The sequence below is a fragment of the Neoarius graeffei genome, chromosome 13, assembly GCF_027579695.1.
Source record: "Neoarius graeffei isolate fNeoGra1 chromosome 13, fNeoGra1.pri, whole genome shotgun sequence".
Taxonomy (NCBI): Eukaryota; Metazoa; Chordata; class Actinopteri; order Siluriformes; family Ariidae; genus Neoarius; species Neoarius graeffei.
This window is the reverse complement of record NC_083581.1, coordinates 70,576,683-70,599,251: the sequence shown is the minus strand read 5'-3', so window position 1 is coordinate 70,599,251 and position 22,569 is coordinate 70,576,683. Positions and strand designations below refer to the sequence as shown.

Here is a 22,569-nt window from a genome sequence, read left to right as displayed (position 1 = left end):
TAGTATTGTTTACGTTGTGCTAACGGCAAAAACAATCTTATTTTCCTTAGAATTGCAATACGGGAGGCCACTTTTTTACATATTTTTTTTCTACATGTTCGTGAAACGAAAGTTCACTATCTATATCAAGTCCAAGTAATGTTGCACTTGAGACATTATCTAGTGCTGTGGCGCTATTGCCCGCCTTAACGCACAGTTCTACACTTGTCTTCGAAGCAAGGCGCTTGCCCGTGATCGTCAGGACCTTTGTCATCTTCTCATTTAGGAAGAGCTTGTTGGCATTAGCCCATGACTCGATCTCTCTTAATGTCGTATTGAGAGAGTCATTCAGAAGGTGCAAATTGGTGACGACAGCTGCAGCAGAGACAATGGTGTCGTCGGCATAAAGGTCCACTTGAGTCGAAACATGCACTGGCAAATCGTTTATCAGGGATCCCAGACGTCCGCTATTTAGCGGAATTCCACTATTTTCTAGCGAAAGTGTTTTGTTTTTTTAAAAAATCTCTTGTATATCCATTAAAAATATGTTTAAGTAAAATGACCAGCAGAATACGTTCTGATTTGGTTTGCTTGTTTAGCGATGTTTTCGTCGGCTTCGTTTGTTCTCGTTGACATTCGGGAACACTCGGAAGTTAAATTGATGTAAATACCGCGAGCAGTGTTGCCAGATTGCGCGGTTCTCCGCCCAGTTGGGGGGTTTCAAGTGCATTTTGGCGGGTTTTGAACATATTTTGGGCTGGAAAACATCAGGAGTATCTGGCAACACTGACCGCGAGACTGTACGCGATAGAACAAGAAAACAATATGGCGGCGGCCATTTGCTAGAAAACATGTTTTAACTCCGTTCGTGCTTTTGTTTCTAATGCGTTGAACTTAATTCAGAGCACTGCAGGAACATCAGAAAAGCAGAAGGAAAGATCAGAGAAACAAAAGCAGAGAAAACTGGAGGAAAGACAGAATGCACCCCAGAAAAGAGCATTAAATTCCTTTGCAGTGAAACCTTTCAAAAAGAGAGGTTTAAATCAAATATCTCCAGTATTTGCTGTACATATGTATATATCTAATATTACTGAATCATTGATTTCTGCTCATATTCATGATTTTTGAAAAATGAATGTGGCTTATATTAGACTAGTTTTGGCATTAACTTGAAACAAAAAAAAATAAACAAATGAGATGAACTATGGATACTATTGTTATAACAAAATCAGTGGAATATTTAGGCAAGTATATTCTTCAAAGCTACATTTTCATCTAATTTTTATAATTTTTTGCCACTTATATCATTGATTACAAAATATGGCATCAAATAGGTACACATTATGGTTAAATTCTGTTGCTTTTCTATGTTAAATCTATGTAAAAAATGTGTTCTATAGCATCTTTTAAATGTTAAAATCTCAACAGCTTCAGGCAGCCCCCTTGACCCCTGCTGATAGTTTCTCATCTTGTTATCTCTAGCCGCTTTATCCTTCTACAGGGTCACAGGCAAGCTGGAGCCTATCCCAGCTGACTACGGGCGAAAGGCAGGGTACACCCTGGACAAGTCGCCAGGTCATCACAGGGCTGACACATATGCCGCTTTTCCACTACAAACGCGGCTGAGCCGTGCCGTACTGAGTCGAGCTGAGTGGGGCTATTGAAGTTGCATTTCGACTACAACCGCGCTGAACCGTGCTGGCTGGAAGTGGGTGGACACATTGGGTGGAGTTAGCAAAAGTGGGTGGATGTCACGTGATGTCGTTAAGCAGCGCAAACAGTGACATCAGTGAGCTTTTAAGCGGTAGTCTCACGACCCGAATAGTAAACAATAAACATGGAGGACATGGAGTCGTTAGTGTTGCTGGTCTTGGTGCTGTGGCTTGTCGTCACCAACAACGCGGACAGATACTGGCAAGAGCGTATAGATGAGGCGAGGCGCATAAGGCTTCAGAAATTCTCGTAATTCGTAATTATTATTCTTCCGGGTTTACGGTGTTTACAGATCCCAGCGTGCTCGCGGGGCGTGTGTGGGCATGTGAGGACACTCCTCCTCACTAATCAGTGCACAGGGGAGTTTCTGCTCACGCCCCCAGCCTCACTCGGCTCGCTTTGGCTCGCTTCAGCCCCACTCCAAAACCGTGCGAGTTTTAGGGGCTAAGCAGGGCTGAAGCAAGCCGAGTCGTACTGTTCTTTGGTAGTCGAAACGCGAGCCGTGTCGGGCTGAAGCGAGCTGAAGTGAGCTGAAAAAGGGTAGTGGAAAAGGGCCAATAGACACAGACAACCATTCACATTCACACCTACGCTCAATTTAGAGTCACCAGTTAACCTAACCTGCATGTCTTTGGACTGTGGGGGAAACCGGAGCACCCGGAGGAAACCCACGCGGACACGAGGAGAACATGCAAACTCCGCACAGAAAGGCCCTTGCTGGCCACAGGGCTCGAACCCGGACCTTCTTGCTGTGAGGCGACAGCGCGAACCACTAGCCTACACCACCGTGCCGCCCGGTGATAGTTTCTTACATTCCTCTATTTTTTTTCAATTACTGCTGGGATCCCTGGTTTATGAATAATAAAAAGAATAGCGGCCCTAGTATAGATCCTTGAGGAACTCCGTAATCCATATGCATTTCCGAAGAAACTTCACCGTCCACTTGTACCACCTGTCGCCTGTTAGACAGATGTGAACAACACCACGCCAGCTCTTTGTCAACAACGCCGTACACCTTTAACTTCTGTAGCAGCAGTTCATGGTCCACCATATCAAATGCCTTGGTGTAGTCCACGAATACCAAACCCGACACCATATTATTGTCAAGATTAAATAGGAGTTCGTCCACTATTTTGATTAGAGCTTTTTCAGTCCTATGATGTTTCCTAAAACCAGACTGCCTGGAGTAGCTAATGGTGGTACTTTTTTTTTTTTTTTAAATAATTTTCTTGAGGGATGTTTTTCTCTGAATAAACTTATTTTAGTTGAAGGTTGGATTTTTTTTTTTCAGTGTGAGATGAAACGACTTTGCCAAAACGTGGATTTTTTTTCCCTCTTTTTTTTCCTAATCTTTACAAGGGGTGGGCACTATTTATTTTTGACCCTGTATAATGTCGATTTCAGAAAACCCAAAGAAAGTTAAAACTTGTACACCAGATTGTTTGTTTTTCTTTTTCTGTTAAAGATGTGGAGGCATTGATGGATTGAGTTAAAAATGTATAGATGTTTAGATATGATGATGTGTTCCACTGCCCATGTCCTTGATCATTTCAGGAGTAATGATGTTTGGATTCTGGACTCGTATTTTATTCAGGACACGTGTGAGTTGTCGGTCACTGATCTGTACTTGTTGTTGTGTCCTTCAGGAGAAGAATCCATGAAGGAGGTGTGCGAGGCCACAGGTTCTCCAGCTCCAGTGATCCAGCACAGCTCCGTGGCGCTGAGTCCCTCAGGATCGTCAGGGCCGAACGGCGTGAGCTCACGGGCGGCTGCCGAGGCCGTCGCCATGTCTGTGCTGGCCGGCATGGGCACCCAGCGGGCAGAGAGCGGGCCCTCGCACGTCATCATGACCACACAGGCCCAGCCCTCGGCCAGATGATGAGCCCGGCACGAGGAGAGAAGAGGAGCGAAGGACAAGACCAGATCTTCCCTGTCCTCTTTTTCTCCGTTCTCTGGCCCTCTCTCACGCTGTCACGCTCTTCTGGCCTGGAGCTGGCCCAGACAATTTTGGGAATAAAACTTTGGAGAACGAAAGAGCTTCCTGTTCCCTTTGCCATAGACTACGGGGGCTGGACTCCGATCCTCATCCTTATTCTCATCCAAAATCCTTACTAACTCCACTTTCGCGCCATCATCCCTGCCCTCCTCATACTCATCTTCACTCTCCTCATTCTTCAGCTGAACTGTAAGACAGAACAGTGCTTCCTGAAGGACTGACATGGTGACCGTGATCTGATGCATAGCACACGTGCGTCTTATTTACACGTTCATACAGCAGTGTGGATGGCTGATCAGTGGCAGCGATTGAAAAGGAAGTGCTGCCACAGTGTGTGCGCGCACGCACGTGTGATTGGGTGGGCAATACGGTAAAAATATCAGCTCGCGATACACGTACCAAAGCATTCGGTACCAACAAAAACAGTGAAGCCTTTTTATGAAAAATGATGATCTGAGCTTAGAGATATCGATCCAGCACTTCACAGAGCAAAAGTACTGAATGAGGAAAGAGAAAATTACATCAACAATTCAGGATTTTAACTTCCAGGAGTAAATGTGTCGCTTTAAAAGCACTGACAGCTGACGGATCCGTGGACGTGCTTATTTTATTTCGTTTTATTTTTGTATTTCTTAGCGTGCACATAAATAGGAAATTCCTTCATTTTTTTTTCCACAAAAATATTTAAAATGTTAACTCTTTCTTCAGTTTCAATAATTTCTCTTTTGTTTCATCACACACAGTCGAGAAAATGCATATTTATGAACTCAGATATGAAAAGAGCGCCCCCTGCAGGACATTTCCCAGCTTTCACAAGTACCGAAACTCCAGTCTTGAAGCGTACTCGGTTTCATTCAGTTTTCATAAAAGCTACGATCAGCATAGGCTCAACAGAGCAGAAATAATCCATTTGATATTTTAATCCATTTAAAATATTCTGAAACTGCAGCAAACTGGAAAATCCTCCACGTCGTCGTCCTTTACCATCATCACCTTGCTGTTTTTTTTTTTAAAAGCAGATAGTTCATTAATTTTCACCCTAAAATGACTCTGAAGTGCTGAGGGTAAGATTTCTTATTGTAAAGTCAAAAGCTCTTTGAACCTGTCATTTGCATATATATATATTTTTTTTTTCCCCGATCTTAAAACGAACAAGGAATGAACGCACCATCGAGGCCCTAAAACTACTTGCTGAAGTGGATTGTGATGTTTTAGTGTCGCGATATTGATATTTTACCATATTGACCAGCCCTGGGGTGGGGTGGGGTGGGGTGGGGTGGGGTGGGGTGTGGTGTGGTAGTGTGCATGCTCACACTTACTGCCTTTCACATTTTATTCACATGAATGAGGTTAATGATTGCACCACCACTCTGCAATACTTTTATGAAAGGAAAAAATATTCCTGTGTGTTGGTTAAATCTGGTCCCTCGCATTTTAGCTCCGTTTGCATTTCAAGAAGACCAAGAGATCGCCTCGGCTGAACTTCACCAAGCTCTGACCTCATTTCTACCCCTTTATAATATGTTTCATATGCAAAGCATTTATAATTGGCGAGAATATAGTGTGTGTGTGTGTGTGTGTGTACAGGAATGTACATCGGCGTATACCAGTTTATAATTCATGGGACTGATACACTAATGTTGGCAAGCTTTATTTTTATGCTGTTTGCTCTATTTTTGGCACATCCTTCTAAACGTTGCTCGATGACGTTTTTTTTGGTTTTCCTTGTAGCCTCGTCCCCCCCCCCACCACAACTCGTGCCAGAAACTGGCTCATGGTTGCATTTCATCGTTAATCGAAATCTCCTTGTTGGGGTTCCGATGTTGCGTCGGAGTTAAACGATGGTGCCGGAGTGTCTGGCGCATTTTATTTTCTCCTTGTAAAGTTATTAACCGTACGTTCAGGCTGCGTCAGAGCCGAGCCTCGGAAAAGTCCAGCTGTTTATCCGTTTCGCCTCTGATTATTTTCATCTTGTTCTATTTTAAATAGAACGAGGCGTTCCTGAGCCTTTTGGTTTTAAAAACCAAAACTGAATCGTGACCGCGTCTTCAGGCGACAACGAAGACGTTAATCCATCTTGTCTCTATAGAAGGCATGTTCTGATGATCAGTTATCTGATATATCGCAATATTTCACACAATATTGACATCGTAGATGCTTCAGAGCATCATTTAATATCTCTACGTTCCGTTTGAGAGAAGATTACCTACGTAGGCCAAATTAAGCTTTAGCGTTCATTTGTTATATTAGCAAGTATAACTATTTCTAAAATTGAATGATGTGCGAAAGTTTGTGCACCGCCTTTCAAAGTTTATAGCAGGAGCATTCGCTATAATGGCTTTGTTTAATATCGGTACATGCCTACTATACTCGCTCGTTAACACACACTCTCAGGCTCAGAAATGCATTTAAATGCACATCCTGTCGTGCTGCTCGATCAAAAATATTCTGCCTTAACACTTGCTGCAGTGCCTCGAAAGCCCTGTTCAGGTTTCACGGTTTTCTGGTTGCCCACAGACGTCTCTGTGCCAAATATAGGAATCAACCAGGACATTTTTAAAAAGCTTTATATTTGTTGCAATACAAAATATAATTACAGATGCCTTTGTAGGTCTTGAAACCGCAGGGAGAACATGAACAGCTCGTACTGTTCGTGTATTGTGCTCTTTACTGCCATCTGGACCTGATTCGATGTTGCGGAGTTGCAAGACTTTACGAAGAGGTGACAGGAAACTGGACTTTTTTTTTTTTTTTTTTTTAACTCAGAGTTCCCTTTAATTTTATTGCAAAATGTATTATTTAAAGGGGTAGTTTGGTAAAAATGAAAATTTACATCATGATTAGTTCCTGTTAAATGTCGTCGATCAGCCAAGACGTGTTTATTTAGTGCGCGAATTGTCGAGTCATGGAAATCTCTCACGTTTGCAAAATTTCGGGGTTTCTGAGTGATTCAACAGAAAAGCGTTGGCTCGTCGTCTGGAGATCGTCAAATCGAATCCCGAACTCGCCGGGAGTCAAGGGAGGAAAGATTTCCCGTGCCGTCGCAGCGGGAGGGATCGCGTCGTCTCTCCGCTGCCAATCACGGGCGTCTGTGCTTCGAGGAAATATGGAATGGGGGAATTTGCTTTACTTTGTAGCTCCATGAAGTTTTAATTCATTTTTATAGACTATAGTAGATCATACTGAAGTCTGTAATGTGTGTAAACTGGATGCATTTTGATTTCTGAGAAAAAGAGAACGAGAGCTTCATTACTGGTTTGCTGCGTTTGTCTTGTCGCTCCAGCGAAACGAAAGAATCGAGCATCTTGTCTGGTCTGATCGAGTACATTTGGGAGAAATGTGAATTTCGTGGAGCAGATGTTTCACCCAAGTCCTCCTTTAAATTGAACAGGGAATGTTGAGCAGTAATTGCGTGACTTGAATTTCCCTTCATCGTATGTTTTACACGGAGTGTAATTAGCAGAGAATGTAACGTCGAAATGCACTAAAATGTTCTAGAGGTTTTATAGAGTTTGTATTTTATGACCTTTGCTGCTGCTGTCCTTCACACAGCATGTCCAGTGTCAACATGCGTTTTAATTCATGTTCGTGTCAGGTTCAAGGATTTCACAGCAGCCACTTGACGCTTATCTCGCAGTACGATGACGCTCCGTTCGTGCCGGACTGAGCGATGTGGCTTTCACGCTGGCGCTGTTCTCAGTCTTTCGTGTTCTCGTATGGAAAAGAGGAGGGCAGGGAAAACTTTCAGCTTTCATATTAAATAATGATTGCCGGCACTTTTTTTTTTCCCCTACATCTGTTCTTTATTTTGTGCAGCAAGGACTGTCGTAATAAATGCTTCTTTTTAACCCCTTCCCTTTTTTTTTTGTAATACTGAAATGTAGAGCATTTTAGATTTCCATGTTTTTCTTCATGAGCGTCTGTCTTTAGTCACTGCGTAATCATATTTTTCGCAGATGTGGGTTTTTCTGTTTTGTTTTTGAAGAATAGTAAGAATGCTGGAAGAAGAGAGATGTAGCCTTTTAGATTTTATGGGACTGTTTTCACCTCCCACTCGTTTTGACAGCAGATTTTATTCCCCAGAAATTTGGCCCTTGCCTGTTTTTTTTTTTTCTTTTCCTTTCTCATACTCTCCATACTTTGAATGTTAATACACCATTAATTTATTAAAGAAATTAATGCAGAATACTAAAAATATAAGAACGTAATCCCTCAGACCTGTATCGAATTGTAATGGATGACAAGGTATGTAGTTAGAAATGCGACTATTCTTTCAATTGTAAAGACACACTCCCGGTTGGACTGATTTTTTTTTATTTTAGACTTTATCATCTTTACTGTACATATGTGTACTATATATAAATGTATTTACTTTTTCATGCATGTTGAAGTGAAATATGATGCACACTTGCAGTGCTGCAGTTTTGATTAAAGAAAAAGCAATTAAACACCACTTCTGTGTCTTTGATCAGTTATAAATGTAATTAACCAAGTGAAGCAATAAAGTTTTTTATATGTTGAGCTGGAATCTGCTAATGTTTAAAAGGCATGGCTTTTTTTTAAATAAAGGAAGCAATAAAGAAGTAATCGGAGCACTACATAAAACATGGTTTGAAATGAGAGAAGGCATTAAACTCAGTAAAAGGAAGCGATTTGTCCTGGAGCATGTCGACTTGGACGTTGTTCTTATGCTAACGGAGCTCAAAATAAAAACGTTTAAATTGCCACGAGCACCGATCTGCTCCAATATCCTCGTAAATAGCGTCCCTACTCCCGAGTTCCTGCCAAGAAATGTAGAATGATGAAAAGATTATACATGAACATGCATATCTCGGATGTTTTGTGACGGTAGCTTATGGTCGGAATTACGGTTTGGTCTACATGGTTCATTTCAGCGGCTATGAATAAAAATCCTAATTCCAACAAGGTTCCAGCACCACATGCTTGGACCCCTTTAAAAAAAAAAAGCCTTTTAACCCTTTCATGCAAACATTATTTATCTGCCTCGCCAGATTCTTCTTTAATTTATGGTAGGTCATTTTGGAGGAACCAGCAAAAGTAAGCTAGATTTTAAAAGTATCCAACTGAAAAATCCCACCCTCTCCTTCCAAAACGCATGAACACGCACCGCCTGACTACTGCTGGAGGACGAGTTCATGAGAGCGATTGGTTTTGGGGGATCGTTGTCCTATCCAACTAACTCGTAACATGCAAGAACACACTTGGTGTCCAAATGTTAACAACGAACGAACGTGGCTCTTGTTCCGACTCTCGACTGTCTACTAGCATGAACAAGACGTCTGTAAAATGTCTGACGAGCCTTGTGGAAGAATCTGCTCGTATGCAATGGGCAGAGTGCAGGTGACCGAATGAAATGATCGGTCGGGATTTTGACAGCCATGAGATGCTGGATTTCTTTTTCTTTTTATCACCAGAGCATTTAAGTTATTCACTGCTGTCAGGAAGTAAAAAGGATTTTTTTTTTTTTTTTTAAATCTAACAAAAATATATTTTAAAAATTACCTGCCCCAGCGGGCGGCACGGTGGTGTAGTGGTTAGCGCTGTCGCTTCACAGCAAGAAGGTCCGGGTTCGAGCCCCGTGGCCGGCGAGGGCCTTTCTGTGTGGAGTTTGCATGTTCTCCCCGTGTCCGCGTGGGTTTCCTCCGGGTGCTCCGGTTTCCCCCACAGTCCAAAGACATGCAGGTTAGGTTAACTGGTGACTCTAAACTGTGATGACCTGGCGACTTGTCCAGGGTGTACCCCGCCTTTCGCCCATAGTCAGTTGGGATAGGCTCCAGCTTGCCTGTGACCCTGTAGAAGGATAAAGCGGCTAGAGATAATGAGATGAGACCTACCCCAGCTTTAAAATTGCACAACGGATGGGTTTTGATTGTCTAAATATTACTTTGTATTAAAAATGCAAAAGGATTCTCCATGATTAAAAAGGCTAAAATAATATGCCTGAAATATTAAAATTTAATCTTTCAGTGTTGAATTTTTTTTAACAATCACGTCTAAAAGTATGTAACGCAGAAGACAAATTTTTAGAAATTATAATTCATAAACAAAAATTTTCCACTGTTGCATGATGGAAGGAGGAAAAAAAACGATCTCTTCAAAAAACATCACTTAACCCAGTTTTTAAAAAAATGTTATATCGGAAGTTAAATATTTTTATTTAATGATATTTAAATAAAATTCTGTAGATTTTTCATTCTCCCCGTGTCCGCGTGGGTTTCCTCCGGGTGCTCCGGTTTCCCCCACAGTCCAAAGACATGCAGGTTAGGTTAACTGGTGACTCTAAATTGACCGTAGGTGTGAATGTGAGTGTGAATGGTTGTCTGTGTCTATGTGTCAGCCCTGTGATGACCTGGCGACTTGTCCAGGGTGTACCCCGCCTTTCGCCCGTAGTCAGCTGGGATAGGCTCCAGCTTGCCTGCGACCCTGTAGAACAGGATAAAGCGGCTAGAGATAATGAGATGAGATGAGAGCCAGAAACTGATTCAGGAACCTGGCATTGTGTTAATCTTTGTTTGGCCACCAGATGGCGCTGAAACACGCCTGTGAATGCGAGCGCCTGCTGGCCAATCATCGTGCCGAGAGGGCGTGTCTGTGCAGTGGGAGGGGTGGGTGGGTGTGTACGTGTGGGGGGCGCACCTAACTCCATTGTGCGCGGTGCAGTCGGTCACGTGACCACTCTGGGTGACTTCAGTTCCCACAGTATGGCGGAGCGAGCAGCGCCTCGGATGGATTCTTCCTCCTGTTTGAATACATGGTTCGTGTCTTGACCTGCGGAGGGATTTTTTTTTCTCCACCGAAAGCGTTTGATAGAACTTAAAAACAAACAAATAAACAAAAAAAAACAGAAGACAAACAAGCGAGTTAAGAGCTGTATTGTCCCAGCATGGCGGAGCGCGGGGCGGATTTACCCAAAGAGGTGAAGGACCAGTTGGCGGAGTTGGAGCTCGAGCTTTCAGAAGGTAACCGTGGAGATGGAACGGGTTCAATCCTGAGCGGCGGCTCGCGCACTATAGATGCGCACTATTCTAGAATACAATGATATTGAGTCGGGGACTATATCTAGTGCGCTCTGTATGAGCGAAGGAGTCATTTGGGATGGTACCTTGAACTCTGTAGAAAAACGCAGCTAACGTAAAACTGTCGTAAAAAACAAAACACGATCCTGAGATTTAAATCTTTAACAGAAGTGTGTGTGTGTGTGGCTTTTTTTTCCTTTCAGGGGGTGTCTGAAAATATGAAAACACGACCGGATAGCTAACATTTCATTCAGTTGAGTTAATTTGAACAATGTGTTTAAAGGAAATAAAAATAAAAAATGGTCGAGGGGAGGAGGAAAAAAAAAAAAAAAAAGCTAAGTGCTAGAAACTTGCCTCAGGAGACACAAAGCAACTGGAGTCCTGTTCAGGCTTCGAGTTTCTTCCCAAGCTGAAAAAAAAATCAAGAATAATAATAATAATGCATCTGTAACACACAGTATTGTAGTGTTTTGTGTTGTCATTTATCATTTTAAAGGTTGTATGACCTGAAGATTGTGTTGTTCAGGTTTGATTGAGTGCCAGTCAACTGTCTGCCCTTCAGCTTGAGCTCAGCTGTTCTTCCTCTGTGTGTGTGTGTGTGTGTGTGTTCAGGGCTTTGTGTCTCAGATTTTTTTGAAAAATCAAGAAACATGCTGCTGAATATTTGAGAAATAATCATCTTTACTTTGTTTGTCCTTGGTGTGTGTTGATTATCCAGGTTCAAAAATTCCCTTGAAACACCAGTGTGTGAAACCTCAGCAATTCAGCAGGAAGCACAATAGCCCTTGTTGTGTGTGTGTGTGTGTGTGTGCACTTGTGCTTCTGAAGGGCCGTGCTTCCCAGCTCAGTCCCTTCATACGGTACAATAGAATTAAGCAGCCTTTGCTTTGTGTGTGTGTGTGTGGGGGGGACAGTGGGACGTCTGCATGGACTCGGCTGAGTAATACTGTTACACAACTGGCACCGGTCGGCGTGTGGGTTATGGTCCGAGGCAGTGTGCTGTCGCACCTATTGGCAAAGAAGCAGCCATGGCAACTGTAACGAAAAGGACTGTAAAACCAATAAGCTCTACGCCGTCTGGTCAAGCAGAGACGCGCTGTGCCAGATTGACGTCTGGCTGTCGTGATTCACGGCGTGTTGATGAAGTGATTCCATCTATCGCTTCATCAAGAGGCTGCGTGATCGAAGTGTCACGGTGCTCTGGGAGAGAAGTGTAAAAGTGGTCGAGTCTCAGTTCTGAGTCATCAGTGTATGAGATGATCAACTCGAATCTTGGCTGAATTCTACACCATAACATTCTCTGTAAACGATATGATGAAGATCCTCTGGTGATTGAAGAAAATGACTGTCCTGCCAACATCATCAATCACCGTGATGTAATCGGGGCTCCTGGAGAAAAGGCCTTCCATAAACGGATACGTTCTTCAGAGTGGGCTTGAGGTGATGAGGATATTTCTTCATTTATGTATCTGCAGCTGTCCTGCGACTTTCATGTAAATCTTTGTCGTCGTCATCCAGTTGGTGCGCCGACACACCTCTAATCCCTCCTTTCAAACCAGTGAGCAGGGTTATTTGACCAGTGTTTAACTCTTCCCTGGTCTTGATGATTTCAGATTAGATCTGGGACACAACCTGGGAGAGACGCATAACAATTAACTCGCAGGATGGAAATGGGTGGGGGTTTTACACGTCATATTCAATGGAAAGATAACCATCGTGGACATTGTTATTCGTGCAGATGTTCTTCGGACGTTGTCTGTAATCGGGTTCGTTGTCCTCATAGTCACCAGAGGACAGTGTAATGAAGTTGTTGATGCAGGTGAACAAAATCGAAGCTGTCCTGAGAGCAAGACGAACAGAATTCATGGCTGAAACTCGTCACCATGAGTTCCTCGGAAGAAGAGCTTTTGTATTGTTTTGGGTAACTACTGTTGTCTCACTTGGTACTTTGACAAACTGTTGAACCAATTATCGCTTTCCATCAATCTATTTTTGAAAACATTTCTGCCAGTATTGCATCTTTTTCTTTCTTTATACCCCAATTTGCAACCAGTGAGATTCATTTGTCCCGCACCGGTTGTGGTGGCGACATTCGCATTGAAATCGAACCTTGTCCGACCTCCTTTGAGATTATTGCGTACGATTCAGCTTCGCGACCAATGTCCACAAGCGCTGGCGACTGGCGGTTTTCTCTGTCGACACAGATGGTCTGCGCCGGCTACTCAATCCCAGAAAAAAATAAAAACTTGCCTTTCAATGGTCGAAGGGGTGTGTGGTTTTTTTTTTTTTTTTTTTTTAAATAAAGATCGTCTCGGTTGCCTGTAAATTTCAATTATTCCACCACAAAGTTGTCTTCAATTCGGGTCATGGCTGAAGTGGCGCCATATTTGTTGATCAGTTCTCACAGTCTGAGTGGCTTAGCCAGGCCATGTGACCATGCCATAGTGTATGTAGTTATGTTACAGGGCCAGGCAGCATACTACAGAGGGGAACTGAGAAAGCCAAGGCAAATTTCATACATATTTTACAGAGAAATGGTTAATTTATTAGCGAAGAAGGTATATAAATGGAAACATTTCTAGGCGGGGCGTACTCCTAGACCCTCCTTACTTTGCGCCTTAAATTCCAGAGCCACCGGTTACTTCAGAGTTTCTGGAGAACCTGAGTACAACACCAGTTAGTCCTTTCGAACACAAAATCAGCATGGTTATAACTCTGGTTGGAGGTATTTTCTCCCCAATTTAGTCACCTGCAAATTCTCTGCAGCTCCCAACTAGAGGGTGAAGGCCATCATGTGCTGCTTCCTCCAAGACCCATGACACCAGCCACCCTTTTCTCACAAGTCAGAGTAACACTGAGGGAAGCGCTTTCTGCCCTCTTCCGCATACACATGCTCACAGATGCCCAATATTGTTTCTTGTCTCTGTGATTGACAGGAGAGAGAGAGAGAGAGTCTGCTTTCCCCTTTCATCCAGAGAACACGGCCAGTTTGAAATGTAAAGCTAATTAAAAATCATAAGTACAAACTTCTGACTTCCAGAGCTCACTGAACGCTTGTACGTTATCACCTGATTTCTCATGGACGCACTGGTGGAATGCAAACGCAGCGTACGTGCTGTGGACGATGCTTACATGGAAAGCGGGATCAAGGCTGAGAGTTGGCAAACTTTCCGATCCACAGATACGACACAGGATGCAACATGTTTTAAAGCACGCTGCAGACACGCCTCAGAGTGTGCGCTGAACTTCCAGAAAGTCGTCTCGGTTTATCAGTATCACAGGCCACGTAATACACAGATGGGTAAATGGAAAACCTTGGAATGAGCGCACCCCTGACGTCATTCTTTCCTAGCCGATTGGAGTGTACACCATGCTGTTTCCATGGCGATGACACTGTGCTTTTTGGAAAGTCTTGTGTATTTCCACCATTTAAAAAAAAAAAACTTCGTTGTTGTGTTCAGTGAATATAGAGTTATATTTGTCAACTGCAAACACCATCGACTGAACGGCGCAAAAAAGGAAGTGAAATTTGCATCCATAAAAACTGAATAAATATTAACTCGGAAAGTGGCTCCATGTTGCGGGAAAAAAGGAAGCTGTTGGGATTTTACAACGTGGACGTTTCCATCAATGGGTTTATTGCCAGGTTGAAAGGCCGAAGGCTGCGTCTCTGACGGATCGAGAGAGAAATTTAATTACTGTGGTCTTGTATTTCAGTGCTGAGGGGTGAAAAATAATCATTGACTCGTAAACCTGTTTAACATGACCTCATGTGACCTTTACAAAATCCGTGACGTCGTATGGGTGGCTCACACACTTGTGACTCAGAAGAACGGACCAATCCCAGCATGCCCTGCTTCATCCGAGCTACTTTTACTTTAGAGTTTGAGCTGCCAGGGCTTCGTTTGATCCTTTCATCGATCATGTTTTTATATAAATAAATGGGCTAAATAATCACATCCAAGATTTTTTTTTTTTTTTGGTCTCACCTTTTCAGTACTCACCTGCAGGGCTTTGTGTTGTGCTGAATTACGGGAAATTCCACAGCAGTGAAATTAGCTTCGTGTTTGTTTATTTCTTGCCTGTGAAGTCGGTGAGATCTTGGTTAGGAGGTGTGAAAGTGCCAACATTTCAAACATGCAACACGTCGCTGCTGCTGCAGTCAGTCGAGGCGCGAGACATTCACAGTAACATCTGTAACTGGAATCCTTCAGGCTTGTTGCGTGCCTGTGTTGAGTGGTGTGTTTTCGAACCGTGTGTGTGGGTTATTTGGAGGGTCATGTCAAGCTGCTTTTGATCTGGATAAAGCTGATTGCCTTTCCAGCAAGTCGGTCTCCTCCTCGGCACTTTACGTTTTCTTTCCACATGGATGACTTGCTCTAGACAAAACCATTCACAGAATAAATTGACTAATCCCCGCATACACTGCTCTAGCCCTTCCACCACAGGGTTGGTCATATTGCTCAAACAAAGAAAGAGGAAAATTTTCTCAAGTAAAATAAATGGCATTGTCCTCGTGAGTAGGCGTGTGCCAAAAGTTATTTTTCTCTCTGATTGCCTAATCTTGTTCCACATGTTGACATTTTCAGGGTATTACGTTAAAATCGACGACAGGATTTTAACAGCAGCATCTCCTCCGTTAAAGTTTAGTTGAATCATGTGGCATGCTGTCGAGGTGACATTTTATTTTGCTTGGATAAATGGGGTGGGGGGAATCCGCATGTGCTGTTAGGGTATAGGGTTAACGGAGACGTCTTTGCTGTTTGCTTGATCAGAAAAAGTTATTTCATTGATCAACGCCACACTGAATGTGCGCTATATTTCGACAACTTTATGCAACGTCCCAACATTTATTTCCATCGTGTCCGTCCCGTGCCAGGATCTAGTCTTCCCAGGCAGTTTCCTGTCCCAGCACGAACCAGCTCTTGAGGCGTATGGGCGCGGTGCCGATTTCCATTCCAGTAGCTCTCGGCCTGTCGCCTATCGTATAGCTAGGGTTTCAGTGGGGTGCTCGTCCTCTGGTAACTGCATGAGTTTGACTCCCCGCTCGCATCTGTATTGCAGCATGCCTCGCCAGATGGCAGCCGGTACCATTTTTGTAGCCTGGCTAACGCGACTTCAAAGCTGTCCGAGCATTTGGTCTGGCCAAGCTATTAAGCCAAACCGTTTCCCAGACCCCGTGGTTGACCCGCCTCCCTGAAATGCCTCAGTTTGCTACTGGTCGAAGCCAGAAAAAGGCTGTGACGAAGCTTAAACCAATCACATCACTCTTTCCTCTGACGTATGTGACGCGACGGAAACTGCTTGAGTAACTGGTCGATTAAACTCTTACCGAAGCCGGTCGGGAGCAAGGCGAAAACGTCCTTCCTTTCAATAAATACCTCCAGGGCTGCTCTTTGCTCCGTTTTCAATGAGAACTTCCCGTTGAATGCTTTCAATACAGCATCTACCGCTGTAAACAATCTATGGCTTGCGGTCGCAGTTCTACTACGTCAGTGCCTTGAACACGCCTCTACCCAGGGCCGTTGGAGATGCTCAAAGTTGATTGGTTCCCGATTTTTCGGGAGCTTGGAAATGCTGTAGATAGCCTGCCTGGCCAGACTAAGCTCGGAACAGGCCCTTGTGTTGCGTCACGCTTAGGATGGACGGGCCCAGGCTACCATTTTTGTGGCTTCTGCCTCATAGAGGTGGAGCCACTGTGTCATTGTGTTGTAAGAATGAGTGTAACAATAGCAATACTTCGTAACCAACCATCACTTATCCTGATCAAGTTCGATTAGCCGTTCTACTTTTTGATAAACTTCGCCACCAGTCAGAACCGGAAACGAAATAAGAGAAACCTCGTGATAACTTGGTAGTATCGGAAGATAATCAGAAGATAATCGGCAGATAAGATAAACGAAATTCACCTCGTGGTTTACCAAGGATACTGATTTGATGTCAAGTAAGTGGTGTTTGTTGAAGGAAATTTATCTTTTGATTATCACAGCTTTTGTTTGGTTCTTCTGAAAGGTTTTGCAAGGTTTTTTTTTTTTAAATTGATTTTTAAGCTTTTTGGTCGATATTTACGCCAAGAATTCCAGCCATTCAACAAAAACTCGAAGGCAGCGAAGACAACATTGGAATCTTTTGAGTGATCCGCTCGGTTTGCAATTACAAAAGTCCCATGTGGGAATAAATCGGTGCGTTCGGGGGAGAATGTTTATTTTCCCGTCTTTGCACTACACTTGTGAAACACATGCCCCTTTTCCACCAAAGCAGTTCCAGGGCTGGTTCGGGGCCAGTGCTTAGTTTGGAACCGGGTTTTCTGTTTCCACTGACAAAGAACTGGCTCTGGGGCCAGAAAAACCGGTTCCAGGCTAGCACCAACTCTCTGCTGGGCCAGAGGAAAGAACCGCTTACGTCAGCGGGGGGGCGGAGTTGTTAAGACCGACAACAATAATAAGACCGCGAAAGATCGGCATTTTTAAGCGACAAGAAGCAGCAGCTGTACAAACGCGAAGTCATCCATTATTATTATTGTTGTTGCTGCTGCTGCTTCTTCCGTGTTGTTTTTGCTTCGATATTCGCGCCAAGGTTTATGCCAACGTAGTGACGTAATGACGTGACTTCCCTTAGCACCGCGAGCTATGGAAAAGCAAACTGGTTCTCAGCTGGCTTGCAAGTTGAATGAGTTGTGAACCAGCACCAGCACTGGCCCCGAACCAGCCCTGGAACTGATTTAGTGGAAAAGGGGTAAACGTGTGCTCATTAGTATTAAATAATGCTTCCAAGACAGTTCGTGAACAAGTGCTTTCTTATGATAATTTGAAAAAAGCTCTAGTTCACGGCACTGTATTTTGAACAAAACACAGTAAACAAAATTGGTAACTAAAATACACCAAGCCCTGATGCTGCTCACAGCTTGGTGATGCTTGCGAGAGATGAGGCGAGTATCATTGATAACATGTACGTATGCGATATTTATTTACTGTATGGACACAGTATCGGAAAACAATCTTATTTATAAGCAGTAGCCACACGTACCTATTTTTACGATGGCCTTTGGTATGACCCGAACGCGAGTAGAACTCACGATCTCCTGGTCGAGAGGCGGCCACGCTAACTGCTTGTCCATCCAGCTCGTGGTATTTTGTATTGACAGTGGGGGAGCTGACCCACTTTTCCATGACCACAGTCTTCTGACATGGTTTATTAAGATCTGAGAAGCTACTCACTGCATCAGTTAGGGGTGATAGAATTGTTTTCAGCTGAAACATGCTTAATGTATCACTGTGGTAATTATCCAAGCACAGGCCCTTCAGTATTTGTACTTTTTTTAAGCAATGTAGTGTGTGTAACTCATGGTACTGTGCCCCAGACTTCCTCACTCGCGGTCTTGTAGGTGAACGAGCACAAATCCCCACAGCTACGCTCCAAAATTTAGTGGAAAGCCTTCGCTGAAGAGTGGAGGTGATTTTATGACCGCAAATGGGCAATAAATCTGGAACAGCGTGTTCAACAAGCACATGTGGGAAGCCATGGCCTAATGGTCAGAGAAACAGCCATAAGGTCACGGTTCGATTCCCTGGACCAGCAGGAATGGCTGAAGTGCCCTTGAACAAGGCACCTAACCCCCAAGTGCACTGCGTGTGTTGTACGTCATTCTGGATAAGAGCGTCTGCTAAATAATATAATAACGGTCATGATATGGTCAGGCGTTTGCAAACTTTGGCCTATATAGACTTCTTTTTGGAGTTCAAAAGTCTTATGCTGTTCATAATTGTTTAAATAATAGCACTGTACTTCCTGTAAAAGGAGTAAACACTTTGCTCAGGATCTGTTTGTCTGTCTCTTTGCGGCTTGCACCGAAGAAAGTGTTTGTGCTCGTTTGTTCGCTGCCGAAGTCTTGCTGATTTGTCAGTCCGTGCTCGCCTTCTCATCGTAAGAAGACAGACGCTCAGTGTTCAACTCGGCCACAAAGCGCTGCACTCGCCATCTCGTATCGCCAAATCTGCTTTCCATCTCAGCATTCTTGACCCGTCTATGATTTTTCCACTGAAAGCTGTCTGAGATGTGGAGAGCGGAAATGCCCCGCGTTAATGCGCTCGGCTCGGGTTGCTCGGAGGAGAAGAGAAACCGGCCAAGCTGCCGCTTAAAGAGCGAGCTGATTCTGCGAGCCACCAGTGATGGTCGTGACACAATGGGGACTATTGAGCTGATCAGGAGCGTGGTGACTAGGAGCTGCGCTGGCATTTAGGCCATTCAACTGAGAGCTTTGTACCCTGAAATGAGCTGCTCGGAGCAGGCGGGGCTCAGCCACAGCTTCTGTACATCTGTGAGAGAGGTGTGTGTGTGTGTGTGTGTGTGTTCAGGCCTGATCATGAGATGTAATGTGCACCATAAGGAAATTCCCTAGAATATCCCTGAGCGTAGTGTGGTGTATTTGGTTGCAGCCAAACTCAGCATTACACACTAACTTTGAGGATGAACTTGATTTAAGTGCGTCTGTGATTTTATGTTCGGGTCTCTGTGGTCGGTGTTAGAAAGAACAATAGTTCAGATTTTTTAAAGATATTTTTTGGGGCTTTTTTCACCTTTATTATTGGATAGGACAGTGTAGAGACAGGAAATGAGCGGGAGAGAGAGACGGGGAGGGATCGGGAAATGACCTCGGGCCGGAATCGAACCCGGGTCCCCGGATTTATGGTATGGCGCCTTATCCACCTGAGCCACGACGCCCCGATCGTTCAGATTTTTTTAGCAAGAAGAATGCTACTGTGTGGAAGTCTTTGGTACATGTTGACCAAAACTGGCTTAAAAATAATGAATGTTTCAACATTTTAAAAATTAAAATAAAATATTATAAATGGTAATCAGTAAGCCTTAAAGGAACAGTCCACCGTACTTCCATAATGAAATATGTTCTTATCTGAATTGAGACGAGCTGCTCCGTACCTCTCCGAGCTTTGCGCGACCTCCCAGTCAGTCAGACGCGCTGTCACTCCTGTTAGCAATGTAGCTAGGCTCAGCATGGCCAATGGTATTTTTTGGGGCTGTAGTTAGATGCGACCAAACTCTTATGCGTTTTTCCTGTTTACATAGGTTTATATGACCAGTGATATGAAACAAGTTCAGTTACACAAATTGAAACGTAGCGATTTTCTATGCTATGGAAAGTCCGCACTATAATGACAGGCGTACTAACACCTTCTGCGCGCTTGGGCAGCGCATTGATACGGAGCTCAGATATCAATGCGCTGCCGAAGCGCGCAGAAGGTGTTAGTACGCCTGTCATTATAGTGCGGACTTTCCATAGCATAGAAAATCGCTACGTTTCAATTTGTGTAACTGAACTTGTTTCATATCACTGGTCATATAAACCTATGTAAACAGGAAAAACGCAGAAGAGTTTGGTCGCATCTAACTACAGCCCCAAAAAATACCATTGGCCATACTGAGCCTAGCTACATTGCTAACAGGAGTGACAGCGCGTCTGACTGCGTCTGACTGACTGGGAGGTCGCGCAAAGCTCGGAGAGGTACGGAGCAGCTCGTCTCAATTCAGATAAGAGCATATTTCATTATGGAAGTACGGTGGACTGTTCCTTTAATAAATGAAAGTCAATATTTGGTGCGAGACGAGTTGACCCTTTGCTTTAAAAAAAAAAAGCAGTTTCAGGTCCAGTGAGTGCAGGTTTATAAGGAAATGAGCTGTAGGTTTTACTGAGGGTCTTACAGAACCAGCCACAGTTCTTCTGGACACTTTGACTCACACTCACGTCTTCATTTACCACCGAAACCCAATAGCCATTATTATTATTATTATTATTATTATTTATTTATTTATTATTATTATTATTATTATTATTATTAATACCTATACTGGTTTATCTCCGTCCATCTGCAACGCCCTTTTTCTGAGCGACCACAAATCCTAGTCACTTGGTACCAAACTAATGCTTAGTTTACACATACCCGGGTATGTATAGAAACGGATAACCCCGCCTCTCTGTTTTCAAAAATATCCACGATTACACCAGACCGTTCTCCAAAATATCTGCATTTACACGGATCCACATAGATGCGCGGCTAAGCGCTATTATGAGCATGCCAAACACATAGGTGGCAGTAGAAGTATAAAGCCATATTAGCCAATCAGAATCGTCTTGAATTGTCTTGGTGGGAGGACAAGTGCCTGAAAAACTGCGACCCTCCTCGCAGTCTTTCTCCTCTGCTCCTCATAAAGCAGTTGTAGTCCTATTCGGAAATGCAAACAAGCCAAAAGTGTTTGCAAATATGTAAAAAGGACGACTACCCGTGTTGCATCCATGAGACCATCAAACCAAAATATTGAGTGCCTGATGTAAATATTGTTCTGCGACACATATCATGACGTCGGGAAAACCTAAAACTCCGAATCTCCACTTTGCCCAGAGTTTTCAAGGATATCCGTTTTCAGTGACTGAAACCTCCGTTTACGTGTAAATGAGAGGTGCAACCGCTTAAATAAATATGCGTCTTCATAGATATCCGGCTACGTGTAAACGCACCAGAAAGCTTGGGGTTCGAAACCGCGCATACCGTCCCCCCCCCCCCCCCCAGGTCTGCCACACATTGACTTCCTGTTTACAAAACTTTCATAGCACTTTTCTCAGCAACTACAAATCACAACTGCTTGATATTTGGTATCGAGCTTCAGCTTGGGGTTCTGTACCATGTATACCATTTTCAGGTCTGCCGCACATCGACTTCCTGTTTACCGACTGAATGTATTGACGAAACATGTAGGGTGGATTTTGACGCCATTTCAAAAAGCAAAATGCTATTTCAAAATGACAGTTTACCAGGATGCTATTTGAAATCCCTGGGGAGAGACACGGCTCTTTACTTACTTGTTTCAGGGTTCATTATTTGTTGAAGTCAACATTCATAATAAGTGTCCTGTTCCTTAGATTCGCTTATATCAGAACGCAAGCAGAGTGGGGGGGGGGGGGATACGTAAGTGAGCAGTAGCTCACTGTCGATCTTGTTTAATCTGAAAAGTGTGGCTCGATAATGTAGAAGTCATAAAATAGAAATCTATAGCAAAGTTTGGATGGGGGAAAAAATATACGGTGCCTTAAGGCCTCTGCATGCTCTTGCGACAAGGCTTTCGCAGACAGCTTTTCGCAGACAGTTGTAATTTATCGTTGAGCGGGGAGTAATAGGCGTGCGCGATGTTATTCACCGCTACAACGCAAGGGGGTGCGAAGTCACGAAATCGCTAGGAGTAGTTGGTGGGTGTGGTTAGAGGAGTGTTTATCCTCCGGTTACTTATAATGACTAGAACTGGAGTCGTATAGATGTACGTACTTCCTCACTTCCTCGATCAACCGCTCTTCGTGCTGCTCCATCTTCGCTCGTGTTTTTAAAAATGGCGGTCGTGAAAACAAACCAAACCGGGAAAGTAGGGAAGCGGAAGCACGTGTACAGCGGATGTAGAGTGGACCAATCAGAGCCCTCTTGTCTGTGAGGCTTCTGCGGTGGTCACAATTTTTGGGAGGTGCGCGCAGAGCGTCTGCGAAGGTGGGGGGGCTACGCAGACACTATCTGCGGCGCCGTTTGCGAGGACTGGGTTGTCAGCATAAATTGGCCTTTAGACTTTTGCACAGGACTGGGTGTCTGTCTGCGTGTATATCGGATGTGGACAAAGTACCCAACTTCATTACTGAAGTCAAAGTACAGATCCCACTGGTTAAATGTGACTCCGATACAAGTGAAAGTTGTCCAGTCAAATTTTTACTTAAGTTAAAGTACTGAAGTACTTGCTTTTAAAAATACTTAAGTATTAAAAGTACATTTTTTGTCAGCGCATGGTTGTATT

The 22,569-nt window shown here is 43.7% G+C and overlaps 2 protein-coding genes across 4 annotated transcripts in view; both read left to right on the top strand.

Annotated features, from left to right (window-relative positions):
* The window catches only part of atf7a (activating transcription factor 7a), an 81,615-nt gene extending 73,804 nt beyond the window's left edge, over positions 1 to 7,811 (top strand). For all 3 annotated transcript variants that reach the window (XM_060938443.1, XM_060938442.1, XM_060938441.1), the window contains exon 12: positions 3,339 to 7,811. In XM_060938443.1, coding sequence (XP_060794426.1) covers positions 3,339 to 3,571 — 233 coding nt within the window. In that variant the 3' untranslated portion in view covers positions 3,572 to 7,811. The remainder of the gene's footprint in view (positions 1 to 3,338) is intronic.
* Positions 7,812 to 10,381: 2,570 nt separating this feature from the next.
* dip2ba (disco-interacting protein 2 homolog Ba) overlaps positions 10,382 to 22,569 on the top strand; it is a 183,655-nt gene continuing 171,467 nt past the window's right edge. The window contains exon 1 of the mRNA XM_060938440.1: positions 10,382 to 10,668. Coding sequence (XP_060794423.1) covers positions 10,593 to 10,668 — 76 coding nt within the window. The 5' untranslated portion in view covers positions 10,382 to 10,592. The remainder of the gene's footprint in view (positions 10,669 to 22,569) is intronic.